The 24,507-nt window shown below is 42.6% G+C and overlaps 1 protein-coding gene across 2 annotated transcripts in view; it reads right to left on the bottom strand.

Annotated features, from left to right (window-relative positions):
* Positions 1-12,756: 12,756 nt before the first annotated feature.
* The window catches only part of PAX2 (paired box 2), a gene marked incomplete at both ends in the record, with an annotated part of 82,711 nt that continues 70,960 nt past the window's right edge, over positions 12,757-24,507 (bottom strand). Inside the window, 3 exons of one of the 2 annotated variants that reach the window (XM_082052800.1) lie at positions 12,757-12,878; positions 14,204-14,290; positions 20,246-20,347. In XM_082052800.1, the coding sequence (XP_081908926.1) occupies positions 12,757-12,878; positions 14,204-14,290; positions 20,246-20,347 (311 nt within the window). Of the gene's footprint in view, positions 12,898-14,203; positions 14,291-20,245; positions 20,348-24,507 lie in introns of both variants that reach the window. The other variant, XM_082052801.1, reaches the window with a different exon arrangement.

The raw sequence follows: 24,507 nt of genomic DNA on the forward strand, positions 1-24,507 counted from the left end.
GATGCTTATGAACCAGGAAAGTGCTGGGCTGTCGGTGATTTGGGAAAGTTGTGGTGTTTGGTTAGATCCCAGGTTAAATTTTTGAGAGCTGCTTTGGAGAATCTTGGCCAAGCATCTCCCTGTATTAATAGCTTTATGGCTGTTCTTTGGGCTGTTGGTGTGTGTCTGTGAGATACCTGTTAGCACTTTCTTTCTCCCATGTAATATTCTAAAGTTTCTCTTCTATTTTGTCACGGTATTTGCCAACTCATTTGCTTAGGCATTCTTTATGTTCTGTATGTATTCCTCTGCCAGAAAAGGATGCAGTAGGTAGAAAACCTGTGTTGAAGATTCATTGTTTTTTCTTTCATTTACTTTCTCAAGAATCCAGCAAAACTTTCAAGGTATGTCAGTGAGGTGGGTCTGAGCAGCCACCTCTTGCCTTTTCCCAGAACGTGATTGCTTCCCAGCATCCTTCTGCCAGGGCTAATTGGTGGCAGCCCCCTTTGCTTTTATTCATAGCTGCATAAAGGGCAGGAGGATCCGACGTGCTGGCATTGCTGGTGAGGTTTGTGTGTCACTCCCTTTCTGTCAATAATCAGGTGAGCAGCACTGAATGACTCACTTCCCCTGTCTAATGATAAGTAGGTTGGTCAGGACAGGAATGATGTCTTACTTTGTATAGTACAGAATGCACAGAGTCATCGTCTCGGTATCTCTAGGTGATGTTGTAATATGGTTTGTAATCAAAATACACAGGGACTGTAAGGATTCCTTCCATGTCTGTAGCCTGTGGCTATGCTACTTTGTGTATTTATTCAGTATCCCTTAACCTGTCTGCTATAAGCAATCTTTCAGCAGTCCTTTCAAGACCCCAAATGATGACGTACAGATTGTATTTTGACCTTATATGTGTAGCCCAGGAAATGTGTATATGAACGCTAACTAGCATCATCTGGTCAGTGTTTTACTAGATTCATGTCTCACATGAAAACTGGTACTTTGTATGCCCAGTTTGGCAAGTCTCAAACACACAGTAAGCAAGAATTGCTTTCCTCCACCTGCAAGAATAATGACATGAGCTTAAATGTCATAAAGAGGGGGTTTTGCTGTTTGTTTTTAAGCTCTTTGTCTCTTTTTTTTTTTTTTTTTTTTTCTTTTTGGCCTGTAATTGGAACTGGATGGTAGAACTAAATTAACTCACAAGTGTTTTAGGAAGGCTGAGATTTTCATCTTATGTACTCTGTAACTGAAGCAAAAGCACAAAACTTTCATGAGACTTGTGAGGTAACTGTGAGAATTAGTCATGCACCATATTCTGGTTTTGAGAGAGCTGGCTGGCTACTGCACTGCCAAGACAATTTCATTGATACCTGCAAACAATGTAAGTGACGTGATGGCAGAGTTCTTCTGAGCAAAATAAAGCAGAAAGAGAAAATGCAGGTGCCTGAGATGAGTTTTGTGATGGGATGCTCAAGAGGCAACATAAATCCATCATCAGGCAGCAGTTCTGTGGAAGAATAAGATTCTTCAATGGTTCAGTGGCAACCTAATGCAAATATGCAAATTACTACACTTTGAAAAATTAGGTTAAATTATCTTTTTGAATGCAAAAGAAACAATTAATTAAAATTTGGCACCCTTCTTTGGGGTAGACAGCAGAGTTCGGAATTTTCCAGTGAAAATGGGGCAAGTTGAGATGTCCCCTGAAGTCTGATCTCTCTGGGGGATCTTTCCCACAGGTATCACCAGCTCTTAAGTGCCCCAGCTCCTCTCAAGCACCATGGTGTGAGCTATTGCTTTTTGCTGTCATTTTTCTTCCTCTATTATGCCATTATAAAATATGCTTCCCTTGACACGCAAGGCCTCATTCAATCAGTCTGTGATCCCCTCCTTTCCTAGGAGAGAGGTAGAAATACCCTCTCTGCTTCTCCTCAGTGGGTGACCGGCTATGCAGAGAGATTTGGAAAGGGGTTTGGAATATATCCTCTCTCTTCTCTGTGGTATCATGGCTCAGACCCCAGAGCCCCAGGGATGTAACATGTCACATTTACCACTCCTACTACATCCTTTCAGCCGCCAGCAAACCTGTGTGCTTTAAGAAATCAAAGCTTTCACTTAAGATGTGAAAAAAGCACGTCCAGAACAAAAGGTGATGCCAGTTCCTTGCCTCTCACCAGAGCTGTGAGGAAAGAGCCAAGCCACAGATTGCGTTGGAAGTGAGGAGGGTAAACTCCCCCTTCCTCCTTCCCATCCGAGCCCCAACCCAGCCCCCAGTAAGGCTTCATCTCTCGGTGAATGGAGTCCCTCTGAGCACGATGCTGAGCCGGAGGAGTGACAGGTGCCTTCTGATATGCCTAAATGAGAAGAACCAATCGGAGGAGCCTGCCCAGCTTTTGTTGTCATCTGGCTTTGCTCACGAAAGATGAGTTTGATTGACAGATGCATCAAGGTTCACAGTTTATTGGTTTTTGCAAAAGAGCCAGATCTGCCAATTTAGACAGGGGAGTGACACAAAACTTTCCATCTAAATGGACTAATTTTACCACAGGGAATTCCCAGGCAGAGCGCGCCAAGGCAGGCGCAGTCCTGTTTTATTTTTTAACAAGGACTGAATGACAAATATAAACGACAGTTCTAGGCTGACGGAACATCAGCATTTGACACTTCACAGGGGAGCGGTGAAATAAACAATAGGCAGAGAAATTGAATTAGAATCAGATGAGAGTCAGCTAGAGAGGGAGAGGAGGGCCTGATTCTCTACCGAATCATTTATAAAAGAGCAAACTGAATACTAAGTAGGTACAACATGCTCACATCCTGGTTTATTAGCAAATTTAACCTACTAGTGTGTTACACTTGCGTGATGTAAATAGATCTCTAGACAAAGGTGAGTGTTGGGGGAGACCAATGCACAAGAAGTGGGAGCATACGAGGGTTTTCTGTTCGTGGTGGTGCAAACCTCTTGTGATAATCTTACCCTGTGTTACTAATAGACTCTACAAAGTTAAAGAGCAAAAAGTATCACAAGTTCCTTTGATTTCCCTCCTGTTCCCTCTGTCACACTGCCTGCAGGGTTCTGCCCAGCCTTCCTGTATTGGGGTGCTTGCTGACTTCTGGGTACCCAGCGTTGCAGCCTTGGCTCAATTCTTTTACGGCTATTTTTCTCTCTAGGACTTTTCAGTTTAAAACAGGCAATTCATGACATCTAAGGAGAAAAATTCTATGCAGAGTCTGTCTCTGACTTCTGAGTGTGGACCATGTCTGCTTGAGATAAAAGGTTGTCTCAGCTGATAGCATTAGCAAGATAATATTGTATTTCTACTCAGCTTTAACAGGGGGGTATAGGAGATATAAACTTTCCCAATGGGTTAGACAGCTAACTGTTAGCTAGACATTGCTTGGTAGAGATTTGGATTCCTGGATTTTATGTCATGCTTTGACATCCAAAGCATATCTAGAGAAAGCGATTTTCAATCTTTTTCAATTAGCAAATGGTAAGAACAAAAAACAATCAGCAGAAGAATAGCTGCCCGTATAGTGCATCTAGGTCCATAAACTCACTTTTGCAGTTACTTTAAAAGCATTTTCCTTAAAAACGGACTAGAGATTTTGAAAACATAAGTTAAAAACTACTGGTCTTAATGTTAGAGAAAGGGGCGTGAAAATAAGGGGCTTTGGATTGATTTTCTTGTTAATGATGATTTGACTTTCATATATGAGTCTGGCAAGTGCATATGTGGAAGCTGCCTTATTAGCTAGGCGCTATAACTAACCAATGCTCGTGTATTAAGGAGGTACCAAATGCAAGTTTGTAGTTAAAACTGCATTCTGATGGAGGCTGAGATGAAGAAAAAATACTTCCTTCTTGTGTACACAGAGGTACGATATCTGTGTGAAATTTCACAGTGTTCAGTCTTATACCCTTTGGGGTTTTGTATAGGTTTTGTTTGTCTTCCTTTCATAAGTGTTCAACAGGATGTGTTTGAAATTGGTCTCAGGCTGAAAGTCATTATGTTTGTAATATTTCATTGTTGGTGTGCCTCTTTAAAACAGAATGATTCATCTCCTTTTGAACACGTACAGGGGCAAAGCCAGCCTAATTCTGATGCAAATAATATGTTTTGAAAGGAGATAATTTAGAAGTGAAGCCATTTTTGTTATATTTCATAACAGAAAGCTTATCCTTCAGCAAAGACTAGTGCACAGTCTTTGGTGAAACCGTGGCCATGCATTGCGTTGCATCAAGATGGTCCCTCATGTTTGTTCCCCCAGGGACAGGAGCCACAGGCACTTTCAGCTGGTCAGCAATTACTCACAAACTCCAGAGGCAGAAAGTTAGGCTGCCTGTAGTAAAGATGGATGTTGCCTCTGTCCTGCAACCTGGTGTTCCTGTCAAAGTAGTAAAGGGGACTGTGGAGAGCAGCAGGAAACAATAAGGGCAAAGAAGGTCCTGTGAATGTGTGGGGAAAAGGAGTGTGCAGAGAAGCCAACAGTGCCTGAGCAGGGAATGTGGGGTGCAGGGTGGTCTCCCCAGTGTGTATGACAAGGAACATATGAGGGTTCAAACCTAAGAGGGTAGAGGGCAGAGAAGCAGGAAAGGGGATTACAGAGAATCCGTGTTTTCCATGTGAGGGACGATGCCAAGGGACAACATGCCTGGGGCAGGAAAACTGGCAAGACATTGAGAGGGATCTTGAAGGGAGGGGGTGAAGAGGTGAGAGGCAGGGTTTGCGAGAAGTGGCCAGGGCTGACCAGCGGGGATTCTCCTGCTATGGAGGTGAGGAACAGTGGACAAAGGTCCTCTCCAAGCAGCTGCTATGGAATGAAATTGCAGATAGAGTTTTGAGCCTGAAATGTTTAAACATACTTTGGATGGGCAGCTTCCACCAAAATGTCGTGCAGCAGGAGGCATGAAAAAAAACAAGTTTTTGACAAGCTTTGGTATCGCGCCAGCTCTGTCAGCCTTGCCAGGAGTTACAGGGCCATTTCCCGATCTTGTGACGTTTGAGCTGCATCTGAAAGCACTAGACCACGGTGTCCCTGCAATGTGACAAGGTGCTCACCTTCCACTAAAAGAAGTGAATTTCTGACTCTGGCAGTGAAAGAGGCATAATTAATAACGTAGCTATACATGTCTTGAGAACACTAAAATTAGAAGTCAAAGGTTACTTTGTTTTTACTTTATATACATGTATATAAATATACATATATACATATATACAAAATGGTATCTGGTGTGATATACATATTACATTATTTGTAGTCAATCTTGTGATTCTTTTGTGTACTTAGTTCTTGATTTCCAAGTATGAGGGGCTGGCAATACAGGCGGTAACAAACATTTGCTTGACTGCAGACAGCTCCTGAATCACCTAACTGTCCTGAGGTTATTCCCAGCTCTTTTTCTGCAGCAGACGAGAGTGTTTATAGTGCATATCTTCATTAACCACTGCTTGTTTAGTGAGCTGATCCTTCCCTTAATATCTTAAAGTATTTTCCTTTGGATACAAGCATCATTGTTTAGGTTTACTGTAGTTTTCAGGATCTATTTTTTCCTTTAAAAACTTGTGGTGCCATGTTTGCTGTTCTTCCATTTTTGCCATTCCTGAGGTCCTTACAGTTTTTCAATACTGATTATGCATCCATTGAATTAATCTGCTACCTCATTTAGTACCTTCAGATGTGTATTAATATTATCTTTACTTGCCTACACTACATTAAAGAACATATTTATGTTTAAAGAAGGTTGTCATAATCTCAGGATGTTTAAGCTTTTCTTTATTTTTTCTTGCCAAAGTAACCGTAAAGAGAATTTCTTTACTTAGTGTTGCATAATCTCTTACAATATCATTTTCCTCATTAGGAGACAGATTGTGGTGCCCTTTTTAGTTTTATCACACCACATTTTCACACTGAGAACTGCCATTGGTTATGCAGGATTATTAAAGGAACATAGCACAAATTGGAATGGTAGAAATAGTTCTTTCATGCAGGTATTTCTTTTTGCAAGATACATAAGTTCTTGGAAGTTGAAAGAGTTTTGCTATAGTTCTACTATCAGTTATGAGACTTAGCAGGAAGGTCAGAGTGCAGTTCTCTGTATTAAGTGTGATACAGATGAGATGATCATGCTGGCTTCTGCATCTTCCTTCTAAGATTATTTTATCAGGATGAATTTAGAGAAAATAAAATTTGCTTTCTTCTGGCACATCTGTCTGTTGATTTGTAGCCTTTCACTTCTGACAGCAAACGTACGTTAGTAATTTCCTTTTGTTTTGGTCAGTTTAACATCCAGGATCTCATTTGTTAGTCCAAGATTTGACTCTTATCACCTAAACTTTGGTAATCAAAGATAATTCTGATGCATAAATATTTCAGAATTTTGGAATCCAGTTTTGTTCCAATTTCGGGTACAAGCCTATCCCTGCATCACATCCCAGGTCTGTCTGTCTTACAGGCAGCGGACCCTGGAAACCTGGGGTCTCTGACTTCAAGATAGTTGCAAGGCAGTTTTGCTGCAGTGTTGTGAAAATGGAATTGCTTTTACAGACTGTTTGGATTTCAACAAATTGACTTTCACTCATGGAAAATGCCCCGTTGGAGGATTTTCAGCCTATTCTATTAATACTGCAAGGGAAAAATATTAACTGAAACAAAAGGAAATGTTTTAACTCTCTGATGAGCAAAAGCTTCATGAAAGCATTTGATTTCCTGGCAGCATTTCTGCACAGGCTTTCCTTAAGAGACACACCAGCAGAAAATGTGGCCCACTGGCTTTCATGAGCTGTTGTGAAAATGACTAAAAATTATCGAAGCAAAATTGATTTAGGCCAGCCTGACTCCTTGCTACATTTTTACTCCGCCTCTGTGACCTTAAACTGCATCTGACTTCCTGGAGAATTAATCCTTGACTGAGGAAAACTTGAGTGAATACCTCAGTATTTGGTATGTTTATAGCATACCTGGATATAATGCCTAGCTCTGTGTTAGGCAGAGGATGAATAGCTTGCAGAATGGCTTATTAATGACTTTGCATTTGTTTTTGCCCCCCCAGTTGACCAAGACAGATAGAGATTAAGAGACAGCAAGCTATAATAAAACATCCGGCTAACAGAATTCCTCCCGTGAGTAGCCGGGCTAAGACCTGAGAGCTGTCAGCCACCCTCCTTTTACTCAGACCTCGCACACAGCCCCCATAGGGCTCTGATGGAGCATCAGGGCTGGTAGTGGAAGAATTAAAATCCTCCTGGAGGCCCGCTGAGCGGGTGTTGCTCGTCCCTGCTTGGGGCTGTGAGGAAACAGGCATCGAGGGGAAAGGGACTGTGGGTTACGCCACATCTTTCTGATGTTGCGGCTACCTAACAGCATTTTGATTTTCTGAACTGCCGGGGGACACCTGATGCGTTATGGATCATTGGGAATCAATTGAGTGAGATCGATAAAAGAAGGATTCCTGCTGGCAGTGAATAGGAGTGGGGTGGTGGCTGAATTGCGCTGAAGGGTGTTTGCAACCATATGCAGTGCCTTCCATCACGTGGTGTGGCGGTTGTTAGCAATCATGGTGGTGTTCACATGGTGCCAGAAGGGTGCTAGGTGCAAGAAATGTAACACCCTAGAGACCTCAAGGGGAATCCACTGGAGAGAGAAGCACTGAGGGGGAGAGAGAGAGAGAAGGAGAGGGAAGAGAAACAAGCCAGAAGCCACAAAAATAACATTAAAAAAAAAAAATTTGTTTTATTTCTCATATGCACAAAAAGATAAAATAAAAGAGCCAAACAGAACTGAAGCGATGAGGAAAAGCCAAGAGTGGCTGCAGCAGCCTAGAATGGACATGACCCTGCACCTGGCACTGGCCCCTTCCCCTCCACAGTCCCATGTCCGGCTTAGCCTGGAGAGCATCAGCAGGGCTGCTTACAGCTGGCTTTGTCGTCAGTTCTGTAATTGTCATTGTTTGATCCCTCCTTCCTGCTTTGCAAGTTTGCCACCATCCTGGGCCCAGCCAAGGAGCACACTGTGGTGTTTGTGGGGTCCCTCAGAAGCCCTCACTCTGTCAGTGCCAAAGAGGGCATCTATGATTCTTATTTATTTTCCCTTTTTCTCAGGGACAAAAGGGTGGTTTTTTTCCAGCAGTTCAGCAAACCAGAAATTCCTTTAGGAAAATGTTTATGTGCATATATAATTACACACTCAAGAGGAGAAAGGAGTGCAGGCGTTTTTGTTTTCCTTTTGTTGTTTAACATCCTCACATTCATGTTGTGATTAATTCTGAAGTCTTACTCTGAATTTCAATCATCGCTACCGATGGGTCAGAAAGCATGCAGGCTTCTCCCTGTTTCCACAGCAGGGCTTGTTGCCACCAGCCCTCCCCAACAGATTTACAAGTTGCAAGGGTGTCAGCTTTAATGCATCTGACCCATGCAACACTCCCCCCATCTTGCCCCGTGTCCCGTTGGGCCAAAAGGACATGGGACCTGCAGAGAACAGGACTCAGTTTTAAATGCCATGGTCCCTATTGCTTCCAGTGAAGCATGGCATTTGAGAACTCATGGGATTCTTCCCTCATGAAAAAATGGTGACAAAAGGAGATCCAGTCACACAACATTTCTGCTTGGTCCGTTAGATAAAGCAAACGTAGCAGCAGAGCTATGAATGATAGGAGAAGAAGGAAGTGAAGGAAGAGCTAAGGAAGAAGAATAAAGAAACAAAGAATGATTTGTGAGAAAAAGGAGAAGAGAGAAATGTAATGGAAACTTTAATTATTATTCAGAATAATACTTAAGACTTTGATAGAATTTTCTTTCCAGGATCTCAAAGCACTGAGCCGGTGCTAATTAATTCAGCCGTGCAACCCCCCTGAGAATGAGGAACTATTGTTATCCCCATCTTATAGAAGATTGGAATTGAGGCATAGGGGGGAAATTGGACTCGACAAAGGTTCTCTAGGGCCATGAGAAGAACTGGGGAGTTTGGGGTCCCAGATACCTGCTCTGATATCAATAATGCTGTTCCCTCTCTGTATAGAAAGTGCATTGGGAATGAAGAATAATAGAAGAGAAGGTTAGAAATGGAATGGAAAGAGAGTGTGAGAAAGAAATTAGAGAAATGGAAGAGACAAGAGAATGTAAGAGAGAGATGTGAATCAGAGACTTAGCTGGATTTTGCATAGTGATTTCTTCTCCAATCCTTTTTCACTTTTTCCTGTAAAACTTTTTAAAGAATCATGAAAAAAAAAAACAAAACACCTATAACAAAGCAACTGTTGACCTGTTGGGAAAGGGGTCCTTCCAAGGTTTGGCTGTTCCCTCAGGTTCTGGATTTGTGCTGTGCTTTATTGAACACATCGTTTTGTTTTCAGTGAGCACAACGAGACTTGCACAGTACAGACAGCGTGTTCCTTATCTACAGGATGAAACGAGGCTGTTTTAATAACTACCATGATGAAGATGGAGATGAACTTATATACAAGAGGAGTTGCCTTCACATTACACACATTATCTTCCTACAAAGCAGCAATTGTTTTTGCAAATAACATAATATTAAATAATTGGTAGAATTTTTGCGTTTCCTGCATAGTCCAGTCTAATGGAATCTATATGAATATTGATGGTTTTCTTCTGCATAATATCACCACATAATTCCCCGTGTCAGCTACTAGACTTTAGCTATAATACTCCTTTACAATGCATCCACCAACTGTAAATCAAAACAACCAACACAAGAAACTCTTTGGCAAATGTAATTCAGTACATTCGCATGGGGGTCTACAGATGGTGGTGGAAGAGGATTAGACTGCCCAGTCTTTTGCATAATTCTGCTTTCCTTTTAATTTTCCTGGTCAAACTGCATGCCATACTTATGAACTTTCCAGACCAGTCCAATGCCTGGTGGAAATCCTCTTTTATCAGTGGAGTTACACCAACAATGGATTTGGCCCTCTGAGGGTCAAATCAAGCCAGCCATGTGTAAGCCAACTAAATCCTGCTTTCATACCCTAGCTCGTGTCTCAAGTTTAGTGAAATACCATTATAGAAATAAGCATTTCTGAGCTGCTAGCTTCTCTTGAGGTGGCCCCTGGGCTGCAGGTTGCCATGTATGAGGCGTGACAGTCTCCTTTTCTCTTGCCTCCTCAGGAAGTTCTCCTTGCTGCTCCTGTGATTCACTGCGTGTGCCCCGACCACCTGCTGAGTGAAACTGGGTGGTGCACAAGCAGAGCAAATGCTGTACTGGGAGACTGAAAGGGAGACTTTGCTAACAGGGTCCAACATCTATCTGGTGTCTGTCAAGGAAAACAGAAGGAGTGGTAAAAGTAAATTTTTGGAAATTACTCAGAATTTTCTTCTCATATAGAATGAGACAAGATAATGGGCCAAATTCTAGTCCTGTTGACAGTGTAACAACTCTGCTATTTGCAGCAGGTTACTCGGAGGTGAGACGTGCAGAATGACACTTTTAATAGATCAGGAGTAACCTTTGACTTTATTCTGTACAGGAACAGATTTTACTTCTACATCTTCTATGTAAACATCCCTCCAAATTCCGTTACCATTTGGGCACCCCATTAAAGAAGACACAGACCTGTAATCAGCTAGAGCCATGCAAGGGCTAAAAGTGTCGGGTGAAAGGGGCCTTTGGGATCAACACAGCTGTTTACTGATGATGGATTTCATACATACAAGTTAAACTTGGAGACAGAATAACGAGTCCACAACATCCCCTCTGAGGCTTGGAACTTTGGATTTTATACATAATGTTGGCTGTACAGATTGCTCCGCTGTTCACTTTTACGCCCTTTAAGGGTTTGATTTTCAATCTTGGTTTTTTCCATGGACAGTAGCCCACGAGTTTTATCTGAAACCTCTCTAAAACAACAAGGATCTACTTTGGCAGACTTGATGCCCTAGGGACAGGCTATAGCTGCCTTCATGTTTTCTTTGAGTATTTTTTAGGAAGTGTCAGTGCAAGGTACAGTTTATGAGTTTGCTGACGATACAGGAGTAATAAGCATTTCTATTGACAGTTAGTCTTTTGCAGAACAGTGTTTGCCAGTCACTTGGGAACAAAAAAGAGCAGAGAATCCCTAGAGAATCATCAAGTGAGCATTTGGGATAAGGGGTAGATATTAGGGTGCACAATATAGGACTGAAGATGAAAAGATGGGCTGTATGTTGGGACTGGCTAGTAGGATGCAGGCATATGGATTTGAATGGAGGCCTATAGATTAGTAAGTATATGAGCAGATGGACTGGGAATTGACAGGGGCCCATATAGCAAGGCTATAGTGGTTAGGAAATTAGGTGTCAGGCACAGATGATGAGGTTGTTGTCACTGGCAATGGGGATCTGGAGAATGGGTGTTGGGCACATCTAAAATTGTGAAAGTTGGGGTGTGGGTGAACTGAAGTCATCACAGGTACAGGGATTAAGGTAAAAGGAGCAGAGGCTAAGGACTAGGGAACCAAGCAATAATCCCAGCCAATCCTGAATTTGTCCATCTCAGTCTCAGCTGTCCAGGGGGCAATCAGATGGGCCCACATGAAGCCCCACACTTTCCACCACACAGCGCAGTTAGAGCGCAGCTGGGCTTGTTTTCTTTGTTTGCCAACCAGTGACATGGAAAAGCGTTTGTTGACTCAGAGTGCTTTTTTGTCGACTGATGTGTTTGGTAACTTTGTCAGATGTGACTTGTCCACACTGCTCCCCAGAGACAGGATTTGGGAAAGGGGGAGGAGGCGACAGGGGTGGAGCTGGCATCCAATCCTCTCCAATACCACCATCCCATTGTAGTGCAAAACAGAAAGGAAACAAAACCCTGGAGTGAAAGAGGAGCATCAAACGTCAGAGGAACTCGTCTGCCATTCAGGTGGCGGGGAGGGATGGGACTTGGAGTTTTATTTTTGTAGGGTTTTTAAATTATTATTTTGGTTTTTTTGTTGCTTTTGTTTGCTTGGGTTTTTTAGAAAATTGGGGATTTGTTCTTTTTTTTTTTTTTTCTTTTTACAGACCTTCATGACAAAGCATAAAAACACCGTTATATTTATATATCTATTTATATATTTCTTCATTTCGTCGGTTGGTTTGTAAATGTTGCTCCATCCTCCTGTCTGAGCTGATTGTGTGTCACAGAATTTGTGGGTGTATGTGTGAGGTTCCTCCCGACTCTGGCTTGCAAAGTCACCATGCGTGATATGCAGCCAACTATGGGGGAAGCCACGCTGGAGGGTGGGGATGAGGTGCACAGAGAACCCCTCGTGGGGTGCAGATAGTTACTTGGTCCTTTTCTTCATTGCCAGATGGGCCAGGTCTCTGTACTGCCATCTCTGCTCTAGTCAGACTGTTCCCTCTGTCCTGGGAAACAGGGTGAGCATCACAGATTATGTGTGTTGAGGAGTCCACCACAGAAGAGCGTATCTTTGGGGAACAGTGTTTCATGAGCGGCATTCTCCCCCGCTTCCCCCGGCCCTTACCGCTCCCAGAAGAAGGGCGTCCTGTAAGGCAATGGTTGCCAGCTGCATTGCTTCCCAGTCACCCTCAAGTCCTGGAAGCCAAGGGGACTTTGTGTGGCGCGGTAGGGGGCTCCTGCAAGAGAAGCCACTTGGCCACGGGTTCTTCCCGGCGTGGAGGGAGCGGTTGGGGCAGGGGGAGGGCGAGGACGGGGGGTCTCAGTCTGGTGCGGTGAGCGCTTGGTCCGGTGCCTTCGTGGTGAAGAGAAAGGAACTGGACTGTTGGGAGGAACGGAGAAGGTCTCTTCACCCTTCCCAGGGATGGAGGGAGGTGATCAGACAGGTACAATGTGGAGGCCTAAGCTGTCGCCCTGCAGTTTCATGTGGTTTCCATGGTAACTAGTGGCGGTCATAGGCAGCGGCAGCAGTGGGAGGTGCGGAGCCCCGGGATGTGGCACTATAATAATAAGGGGAACCTGAAAGTTAACACAGGAGAAGAATGGACTGGTTGAAAGGACAAACAGTAAAAAAAAAAATAAAATAAAAAAAATCAAACGAAGAAAGGAAACAAAGGAGAACTGAAAAGGAAAGGAAGAAAGAAAAGGAAAGGAACCAAAAGAACAAACTTGGGGAATCAGCTCTTAATGGGATTAGGAAACGGCAATCAGTGGAAGCCAACCAAGGGCTGTGTGTCAGTGGAAAGATATTAATGTGGTCTCTAGCTCTTAGGCCCCTCTGTGGGAAGGCAATTGTTTTGCTCCTTGTGACCATCAGGAAGTTGCCAAGAGGGAAACCTGTGAGTATTCCCGCAGAAATACGCCACACCTGTTCCACGGCCACCAGGAAAGTGTCAGGGCCAGATGTTCTGAGCATACCTGACAAGGTATAGTGGCCCACTTTTAAAACCAGGAGGGGAGAAATGAAACTAAATTATGATATTTTATTATTTGAGATTTTGGTCACATTTGGCATGAAAGCTCTCTAGGTGGTTATTGAATGTGTGTTAAATAGTGATTGATTATTAAGATCACATTTACTGAGGTTTAACAACACTGGAATAAAATGTGCCTCTATTATCTAGTTGTTAAACCTCAGTAAATACATTGGTAATAATCACAGCTGATTTATTTTACATATAATCTCTTCCTATTACCTTGCAAAGAAATATTGTGTTAGAAGATATGGTCTTATGTGGGAGGTTTATTCTCCTTTGAAAAAAACTTGACTTTCTGGGCATATTAGAGTCACTGGTGATGGATATATCCCTGCAAGAAAACTCTGCTGGCTATTGTAAACCTAGTGATGCAGCCTGTCTCCCACTCTGAACACTGGTCTGATAGGAAGAACAACTGTGAGATTTCCAGATCCTCAGGAACTGACTGTGGGTTTAACTTCGGAAAGGAGTGAAACCTCATCTGGATTTTTAGAAGACCTTGAATGGATGATGATCACAGCCTGAGAGAGTACCAGAACCTGAATTTTACTTCTGATCTCATCTGGAATGAACTGTGGATGCAGGACATGGAGAAGACAGAGTTGAACTGAAATTCTGAACCATCTCATGGAAGAGAAGTCGGCTTCAGAACAGATACAAAACAGACGTGAAGTATATATCCATCTAGACACTGGACTGGAGAGTCAGGAAAAAGGCCTCTCACCTGGCCAAATACTTGAAAGCCCTCTTCAGAAACAAACAAAAATAAATAAATACATAAATTAAAAAAGAGTGACAAACAGAAGGAGCGCGAGGCTGGGGGTGTGCTGTGGGAAAGAGGTACTCACTTAGTAACGCAGGGTTGCTGAACCGCCAGGCCTCGTTGTAGGTTGTGTACTGAGGGTGGCTGTAGGGATTCCCTGAGAACTCGCTCCCTGGAAGAAAGCAAGGGAGGTGTGAAATGCAGTTAGGAATGAAGAATTACTTTTATTATTCCATCAAGCTAGTGTTCGTGTCAAATTTGTATGCAGCAGGAAAACTAGCGTATCTAGCTTCCTTGCCCAGCTGGGACTGTGCCCTTCGGGACACTGTAGTGTTTGCTCAGTGCAGTGTTGCTTACCCATACAATTAAAAATTATAAGATTGACCTCTTCAGAATCAAGAAATTAGTTTAACATAATGAAATTCCGTAATACAAATAAATAATTAAACTGGTTTGTTTTTTGTTGCCTTCTGACTTCTGATTCTCAGGTTGCAGCAGGATTGCATATGCGAGCTTTTTCTGCAATTAACTGTCAGCTTTCTTTTAAATAAAAATCTAAGGTTCTCCAGTTGTGTCAAGACATCAGGCATGGGAACTTCATGGGACGAACTCACAGTAAACTCTTTGGAACCAGCAGTGCTGCTGGTGGTGATATGTATTGCTAACTTTTGTTTGTAGGGTACTGAGGGTGATGATGTATTTGTGGAGGAGAGTATCATTTGTTATTGGATATGTTCTGAGGGTGGACTTAAATATAAAACAAAATGGAAAACATATTAATCACTTTCTCTATATGATGTTGTTAGTCAGAAAAGTGATTCATATATGATGAACCCCACCTTTATGCTTAGTTAGTGAGTTACAGAAAAAACTTGCTGTATTCTAGTTCCAGAAAATAATTTTCTAATGATTAGTGCTTTAGGTGCTATTCTGAATCTAAAAGACAAGCTGGGCTACAGCTCCCTTTATCACATTCAGTAAAATGAGCCCAACCAAAAATACTTGTGAGCTTTGTGATCTAATAAGATTCCAAGATTTGAAAGTTGTAGAGTCTTCTTAAATATTCAGTTTTATTGTGCATAAGGAGCTGAGTCTCCTTGTTTTATAGAAGGCTGTGCAGGGCTAGGGGAATTATATTTGGTTATTGAGGAGGTATGGTGCTGCATTCAAAATAAATAAATCTCCCCAAACTTAAAGGTACGTAATTCTGTTAAGTAAAAACATGCCGTTATCTGATCATAAGCTGAATTTAATGCAATATCAACAGGCTGGGGACAATTAGTACCATCTGAAAGATATCATGTGCTTAAAAGACAGTGAAAGAAGTGTGATCGTTAACTTCTGCTCAGCCCTGAGGTGGGGCTGGATTTGCTACAGCAGAAGTGTTGGGAAAGCACCTGGGGTTCCTGCTAGATACCATGGAATATGGAAATAAGGCAATGCAAGATGCGCTGGATGCCTGTGATACAATTACCAAAGAAATGTCAATTAATTATACTGTAATCTCTGAAAATCTCCCCTCACTGGAGACTTAAAGCCAAAACCACAGAGTCTCTAGATGGCGGAAATGAAGACTGTTGAAGTCAAGGGCTTTGCACTGGTTTAAACTTGAGGAGAATTTGTCCAGACAGGTTTTTTTTGAAGATAGGGTAATAACCAAAATAGTCAGTACAAAAATGTATATGTATCAAAAACAATCACCATCCAAAGGTATTTAAGTCACAGTAGTTTTTAGTTTTAGCATAAAGCCTCATTTTGTGTGACAGACCTTATTATTACATACTGTTTTAATGATAACTTGGCACGTTTCCATATCTAGAAACATTTTGCACTGAAAATCCTGACAGCTAGCTGGGAAGGAATAGGTAAAACCTGCTAAGGTGACCAAGATGCTGTGGGGTAGGGCACAGAGGCAAAAAGCAATGCATAGTCCAGATTAATCTCTACTGAAGTGACCTATCTGTGGGATATACTGGAGTGAGCTTGCCAAAGAAGGAAAAAACTATATAGATGGGATTTTCTGTTTTGAAATGCCTCATATAAACATCATTTGTCTGCATGGGGAGAAGTTCTGGTATCTCAAGGCTTCTTTCTCAGCCTCTTCTGAGTTGCCACCCTAAACTGTTTACAGCATTCCTAAAGCACGGGTTAAGTAGAGAGTAGGGAGAAAGAGCCCCAGCTCTGGAGCGCTGGGGAGGAGGGAGGGCAGCCACTGGAAACAGTGTTTATTGACGAGGAGTGAAAGCATGCATGCAGCAGGATAATGAGCTTTTGAGCTCAACTGTGACCAAGAGGAACTGAGCTATCGCCTTCCCCGATCACTAATGAAACAAGTGTAATTTCCTCATCAACATTGGATTCTGTTTAACGACTCCCTGCCGTTGCCATCACCAGCCCTCCTGTGCATAAACCGCAGTTCCCTTCAGTGGGTGCTCACTTCACCAAAACAGTGCAGAAACTTGATGGCGTTTCTGGGAGAGAGGACGAATTGAGGCAGGGATCAAAGGTGCTGTGTTACCTGTGTAGGAAACAGCTCTCAGACATATAGGTTAAGTATAGGACGATACCTGATTCATGCTTCTTTGAGTGACTAACCCCTGCTTTTTCAGGTGTGTGCTCAGGGACTACTGGCTTTCATCCATGTCCACAGCCTGGGACCTGAAGTTACAGGCGAGGGCGAATGCAGGATATGTTTCTTACCACATCATCCGCAGACATCTCAAAGATATCTGCATGCATGACTGACCATGTTGCATGGATGTCCTGCTACTGGAGACAACTCTTCTCTAGGCCGTACAAGTAGAAGTCTAGTGAGAGGTTGTCATGGATAGAACAGATCAGCTTTGGTTAGCACTAGTCAAATAATCTTCTCAGAAACAGTTTTCCATTGGAAAATGCTGTCTCATCAAAATGAAAATGTTTGCATGAGCTTGTCAGTTTCAATGGTGTTTCGGAAGGAAAAGTTCTGAAATGACTGCAAATTGAAACAAAGTATTATGTTTCAACTTTCTTGTTTTGTTTCATTTTGCCTTTCTCATCTCATTTAATTTCCTTTCAACTCTTTCATTATTTTAGTATGTCTTGACATCTAGAACATGTTGACATTATTGAAATGTTTCATCCTGATGTTTGCAAATTGAACCATTTCAAGATTCTGACTCCTCATTCCAATGCAAGATGAAAACAAATGTCAAAAAACCAGATAATTTCATGGGCTTGAAATTCTGCTTTCTGACCAGTTCTAATTTTAGCTCCGCACCTTTATTTAGAGAAGACAGAGCCTCTTTTTCATATTCACTCACATCTAGACAATAAAGTTTGTTTGCATGTTAGTATGTTTCTTAAAGATACTCTCTGAGTGGTCATCTTGCTGGCTTCTTGTTTCCAATGTAGTAACAGCACTGGTCCTTCATCTTTTTTGGCCGAGGAGCATGTAACAAACCATTGGCGACATAATATTTGTTTTCTCTCTTCAACCTGGACTCCTAACAGAGGTTGCAAGCAAGCACAGAGGATAGATCTCAGGAGACCTATATTCTGTGCAATCTGTGCTCTGGGAACCTTTACAAACAGTATTTCTTGGTATCTGTATTTAAGTCTTGGCATGTTTAGTCTTCTAATACAGAAACCATGAGGCATGAAGTGAGCCTAGCAGGTGGCAGGTTCAGAACAAATAAGGGAGGTAGTTTTCACTGAATATGTAGTTAAGCTACAGAACTTCTTGCCATAGGTTGCTACAGATGTTAAAGGCTTATAGGGGTTCAAGAGACACTGTTTAAGTTTGTAGAGAAGAAACCTATCAGGGTGTTTAATATTAAAAAGAAAGATACTAAGTCTGGCTTAGGAAGCCTCTGACCTGCAACTTGTTGGAGTCTGGGAGATCTTTTGAGAAAGTACCGATACATGCTTGCTCTGTTTTTATGCCCCTTGCCCGGCATTCACTTTTGGCCCCTGGCAGAGAGTAGTGGCTGCAGAGATCTGCAGTGTGACGAAGGCCAAAGCCAAGTCTCATGTTCCTTCCCAGGAAGCCTCTTTATCTCCATCTTGTTGGCTTGAGTCACATTAGAAAACAGGAATAGAAGGGCTGCCAGGCCGGGCCTGACCAGTGAGGTATGACTGAAACAGTCGGAACTTGATGCTCTGTGGAAAGATGCGATACCTACTTCAGGATGCCCAAGTAGGCCACCAGAAAAACTTCCTTTAATTGAATGTTGACATCAGATTTAATGTGAAGATATCCATTTGAGTTTGATAATCTTTTTTTCTTTGAAGCATAACTCAACCTTTTTTATTTATCATCCCAGTTCTTTTATTTTTGAGGGTTTTTGTGTGTTTTTGAGGGCACTGCTGTCTTGTGGATAAATAGCCTCCACATCAAGGAGCTGAAATACCCTCTTCTTGTATAAGTGACCCCTGTGATTAGGGGTCTTAAAATTCTTGTCCCAGTTTAGATGCTGCTATCATCATTGTGATGAGGATGCTAAACTTACATAGCAGTCACTGAACTATGGAGAAGCTGAGAACAGTCAGAAGTTGAGAAGAGCCTGCTTTATAGAAGTACGTATTCAAAGAGCCAGCTATTTTTGTGTTCTTAACCATTTCTATATGCCATGACCTTCTATAAGTTTTGACCTATAACTAACTTAAATGTTGGCAACTTGGTCTACCTACTGTTACTGTGGGGGGGCTTTTAATTGATTTATATTGCCTTGGCGCTTCTCTGATTCTGGAGCCAAACCGTCCCCCTGAAATACTCAGTGTAGAAGGAAATGCCTTAAAATTTGCCAACTCCACATCACTCTAAAAATTCAGCCAACTGATCAACCATGTCAAGGGACTAAACTGGGGAGATAGGGGACCAATCCACTGTCTTTTCCTGATATGGAGGTCAATCACATCATCTTCACAACATAGCCTGACATTTTGTTGTGCCTTAGGATCATTAGTGGTAGGTAGCTTGTTAGCTCTGGAACGTGACTACAGGTATTAGCCAGTACTTCATGGTATATATATAAGCAATGATTTGTCATTTAAAGATGTTAAGAGTCTGACCTGCAAACATTTCCTATCAGTGATGTTTTCACTGTCCTCTCTGCAGTGTATGTTCATTTAACTGGTTGTTCTGAGATTTGAATGAGGCTTAAGTTAGGTGTTTCATATCATGGTGATTTAAGAGCTTTCTGTCCTCAGCTTTCTGCCGCATCTGTTCTGGACTCATGCCTCCAGTAGCAGAGGTTACAGGATGGACTGTGTACCTGCTCATTAGCCATTGTGACCCAGGGAAGTAACATAAACAGAAATCAGTGCCAGACAAAGTTCTGAGCTACCATGGCTGAGAAACAAAAATCCTTCCTCTTCTTTTATCTGCTGGGGATAACGGTCATCAGAGGAGTAGGGAATAGAGCCTGAGGCAACAAACTCTTCAGTTGCTCTATGGTAAATGGTCCTCTCTACTCCATAAACACTGGGAGAATCCATATGCCAAGAGAAGGTATTTCTCCGAAGGCATTGGGTAGCAAAGAAACAGTTTGCCTTTGGACGTAGGATTAGGCAGATAGTTTCTTGGCTTGGAGGCACTGTCTTACAAACAGGAGATGGGTAAGTATTTGGCTGTTGAAAGTGAACGTTTAGTTTCTCTTGAAATGCTGTTAATCATTGCTGAACTCTTAGCTAGTTTAGGCTGTGATTGGTAGGTCTCTGAAAACTGCAGGTATTAAATTATCATTGATGATTTTCAGTTTGATGCCCTGGCTTTAGACAGAAGTTGTTACCCAAAGTTAGCGGGTAGCTGAATATCCTGAGCCATGAGCAGTACATAATAATCTGTATGGGTCATTTGAAAATAATTACATTAGTTAATGAACACTAAGGTTAATTAATGACTAATTAATTGCCACAGGTTATACATAGCTAGTTGCCCGTAGCAGCATTGAACCAGTTACTAGAGAGAGATATGTTACAAAAAGCATTGTTAGCTACATTAGTTTTAGGCACCTGATGATTTCTTTATTAAAAGAATAGGCCTTACTATCAGCGAAGCAATAGCAAAACCAACTGTGAAAGCTCTTACAATGCTAGTATACCATTCAAACGTGTGCACCATTACTGAGTCTGGAGGCTGACTTACCAGGAACCATTCCTGCAAGAGTTGAGGTTGGATAGCTGCCTTGTCCAGTTGGGGGAACATGGGGTGGGTAGCCAGGCAAGGTGGTGCTTGCCATATCACGACCTGGAAATGGAAAGAATCAGGACAGGTGATCAACAGCGACAAGACCTTTCAATATTGATTTGATATCACCTTTTGTCCCACTGTCACATGACTAGCAGCTTGATAGGCAAGTGCTGTGCAGCCTTCTCTTACATAAGTGCTGTCCATCCACTGAAAATTTTGGGGGAAGATTGTGGCACTTTTGATCTCACACTGTACAGATGGATGTTAAAACGTAGCTTTGTGAGGCTGGAAATAATTCGGTTTGTTTAACTGTAGATTTTGAATCTATTTTAGCTAAATCAAGATAGCCTTGAGCTGCATGGAGAATGGCAGCATATTCACTGCCAGAGTTGCTGAGCTCCTGTCTACATGCAGTGGATGCAGATCCAAAACTGTGGTGATGTTGCTTTAGGGTATGATCAATGTGCAAGGCATTGGAGAGTGATCCCAGGGTTTTCTATGCCTGTCTCTCTTCCCACCTCTGCTGTTTACCTGCTGATAATTTTAGGCAAGTCACTTCACCTCTCTGTGCCTCTTTTTATGCTGCAAACTCTTTGGTGCAAGGGCACACTCTTAGTAAATTTGCACAGTGGTTAGCCTGAGATCAATACTTGTTGGACTCCCTCCAGGTGCTAGTGTAATTAATACATATAATCATAGGATCATGCGAATTAGTTTGAGTCCCACTTCATTTCTATTACAGGTGCAAGTTTTTGTTAGTAACACTTAAAGTTGTGATATCTTTTATCCAGCAAAGAAGTAGAGAGGGGTGTGGACTGGGTGGATGATTGCAGTTTATTTTTCATCTCTTAGGAAGTGCAGCTGGAGGCTTTTTGGCTGATGCCAGAGGCATTTCCTCATTTGGACTGGTTAGCCTGAAAATGGGCCAGCCAGAAGGGCATTTGCTGTTAGTGCTTATTGCATTTAAATGAACTAAAATCATCTCAGAAGCTGCTGGGAATTTCAAGCCAAAACCAAAAAAAAAAAAAAAAAGGCTAAATAAATTAAGATAATCTTTCCCCCACAGCTGCTGGGAGTTTACAGCTCAGCCTCCAACGCTGCCTACTGAGATCTCAGTCTGTTCCAAGCATCTAAGTCTTTCATGTTCCCTAGGTGAACTGTGGTTCACCAAGAATTTTGTGCCATTTGTTGTTCCTTTGTTAAATTTTATCTCTCCTGTCTGTTGTAACTGGCGGGCCGGAGTCTGATTCACCTTTAGAAGTGACAGGTTAAGTGTGGCCCATGGACACCACTGGAGTCACTGTAACTATGCTGGGATATGCCAGTGAAAGAAGGATAAGAGTTGGTTTAGGTCTACTAGTGGCAGAACAATAACTGATAAAGCGGGTCCTGGAACAAGCATGAACCTTGCCTGGGAAATTAGGAATAAATTATAGTTACACAGCAAAGCAAAAACTAATCAACATGGAGCATTAACCTGAAAGGAGGAAGTTTATCTGGGATGAGGTAGGCTAGACCGGTGTCATTGCTTTCACAGGTCTTGACTAAAAATTACTGAGGTGATTTACTCAAGAAAAAAGAAATGTAAGTTCATTCTTTCTCCTTGAAGAGGTTCATGATCAGTGCCTGATGTTCCTAGCTCACCTCATCTTAGATAATGGCACAGAACTACCGGACAATGGCTGAGCCGTTTTCCAGCCACTCCCCAGTATTGATAAAAATAAATATGTAATGCCTCAGGGATTTATATTCTCTGGTATTCTACTTTTTATCACCATCATTCCTTTAGTGATTTGTAGCTGTGCGTTAAGCTGTATGATTAACACCTACTAGATGTAGTTCTTTTTTTCCTCACGTTCTTTTAAGCCAAGAAAGTTTTATTCTTAAAATTAATGTTCTTTTGGTTTCATTTATTGACTAGCCTGAGAAATAACAACAGAAGATGAGTGAGAAAACAGTGTCACTGAAAAGTTAGAGAGAACATTATGTAGCAGCAGGCAAAATTAATTCATTTTGACACTTCCATTCAGGTGGGAACACATACACACTCACTCTGCTATCCGATCTATGCACATATGCCCCTGTGTTTTTATTCAGACATGAGCATTCAGAGGCTGATGTTCAAAACTCAGTGTGGAAAATTCATCGGGAAGTGATCATCTGTCAAAATCCCAATCTTGAAAAAGAAGATAACAAACAAGTACAGTATCAGCAACATGAATACGAGTCCCACAGAGAGACTCTTAAAATGCTGTTACGTACAAGCAGGCCCCTTCCATTACCTCCCCTCATTACCAACAGGTAGACAGCATTATTAAATTACTGAATTCCGGGGCTATGGCAAAGCTAGCACCTGTCCTGCTCATAACATGCTTCCAACTCCAGTTATTCTCCCTTCTTGAAGAGCCTTCTAAGTGATGAACAGCACCTTCATCACTGTGGTACTGAGCTTTTGAACTCTTTGTCTCATTTTTAATTCTCCATAAGGGTCTTAAGGCAAGTGCCTCTCCTGAAACACAGTGCCTTCTAGGCTAGAGTGTGGTCACCATCCCCAGAGAGATGTATTGTTGGAGAGAGTCTGTCAGGAGACTCCTTGTCTTAGGAAGTGTCCAAAGCTCAGAGGCTCTTACTGGCTGCAGTAAGATTGGAGCAAGACAGTGTTGTAAACACAAAAGTCTTCTCTACTGTTACTTGCCACTTTCCTACAGGGAGGTTTAGACAAGGTCTCCTGACAAGACAAAAGGAGGATGTTAGGTCAAAAGAGAAAAATAATATAGGAACATGAAGGAGGCAGAGGTAAGATGTGTTTCTTGAACATTTGGAACTGTGGTCTGCACTAAGACTTTGTTCTGGAAAAGCTCAAATTACGTTATTTGACAGCGGAGTGACAGCAGCCTCAGCAGTCACCTAAATTGATACCTGTTGTTTCATCCGAGCCACGCCTGAGCTTCTGCAGCAATGTTGCTTCAGTCACCTTGCACAGGAGTTTCCCCTAGTACCTACCTGAAACTTCTCCTTCCCCCCGTTCAGCCTGCTGCTCCTAAGTGCTGCCATCTTCTGCAACCTATTTTCCCACTTCTATCCTTCCCTTAAAGGCCACCTACCTCAGGTCCGTATTCCTTTGGCTGTAAGACATAGTGTCTCACCCACCCTTCCTGGTCTTGACATTCAGACGTGATGCCCTGTTTCTTAACTACTTGGTCTGCTGTGTGAAGGCACCAGCTGACATTGACACTGCCAAACCAGGCGACTCAAATATTGCTCACAACATAGCTATGTAGGCACTGACTGCCTACATACTTATCCAACTCAGTAGTTTGTACGACCCATGCTGAACGACCCTGTCAGTCCTAGAGCTGGCCCGGTTATTCAAACTGCTATCACCCACCTTAGGCCAGCACACAGGACCCTTGCTGGGTCTTACAGTACTCAGGGGCATTATGGATGTTGAGGCAACACAGGATTTTGCTGTACAAGTGTTTCTATACTAAGTCCCAGACCCATCCAACTGGGATACCCTGTCATTTCTAGGTAGTTACAGCTTCTTTTCCCATTTTATTCTACAAGATGAAAGACAGGCATGAAATCTTTTTGTGACTCTCCACGGAGCTGAGAACACATGCTGCATACACAGAACTGGAACATGGTTGCTCTGGTTCCCACTTGCACTCAAAGAGCTTGCAGCATTTACTGGTCTCCCCGTCTGGTGAAACTGAACCCCTTGCCTGCAGCATTCCCACTGAGTTTGTGGCCAAGGCCAGTTACCTGCTATCAGAGGCTGGCTGCTGGACTGCCCAAAGTGGGCACCATGATGAAGGAAGGCACTGTAGCAAGGCGTGGACACATCGTCTGAAAGGGCCATGTGGAAGGGCTGAAGATCAGCCTGCCCAGAGCCGACCGGCGTGGTGGGAGTGAAAGGGGTGAGAGAGGCTCCATGAGGCTCTTGCTTTATACTGAGGGGAGAGGAGAGGTTTTCTGTGGTAGGGTAAGGGATGGACACAGACAGACACAGGGAACAGGGGAAGGAAGAGGAGGGTGGGGAAGGGAGGAGAGGAAGAACAAAATGGGTAAATGAAAATGGAGTGGTTAAAATCTACAGGGAAATTAATTTAAAAACAAAAATAAAAATAAAAAGGTTAGAAGTAGATCAGAGGAGCCAGTGCTGAGACAACAGCAGTAACTGCACCCGGGGGCTGGGCTCTGACTGCAGGGGCAGC

The sequence above is a fragment of the Streptopelia decaocto genome (assembly GCF_964273445.1).
Source record: "Streptopelia decaocto genome assembly, chromosome: 5".
Lineage (NCBI taxonomy): Eukaryota > Metazoa > Chordata > Aves > Columbiformes > Columbidae > Streptopelia > Streptopelia decaocto.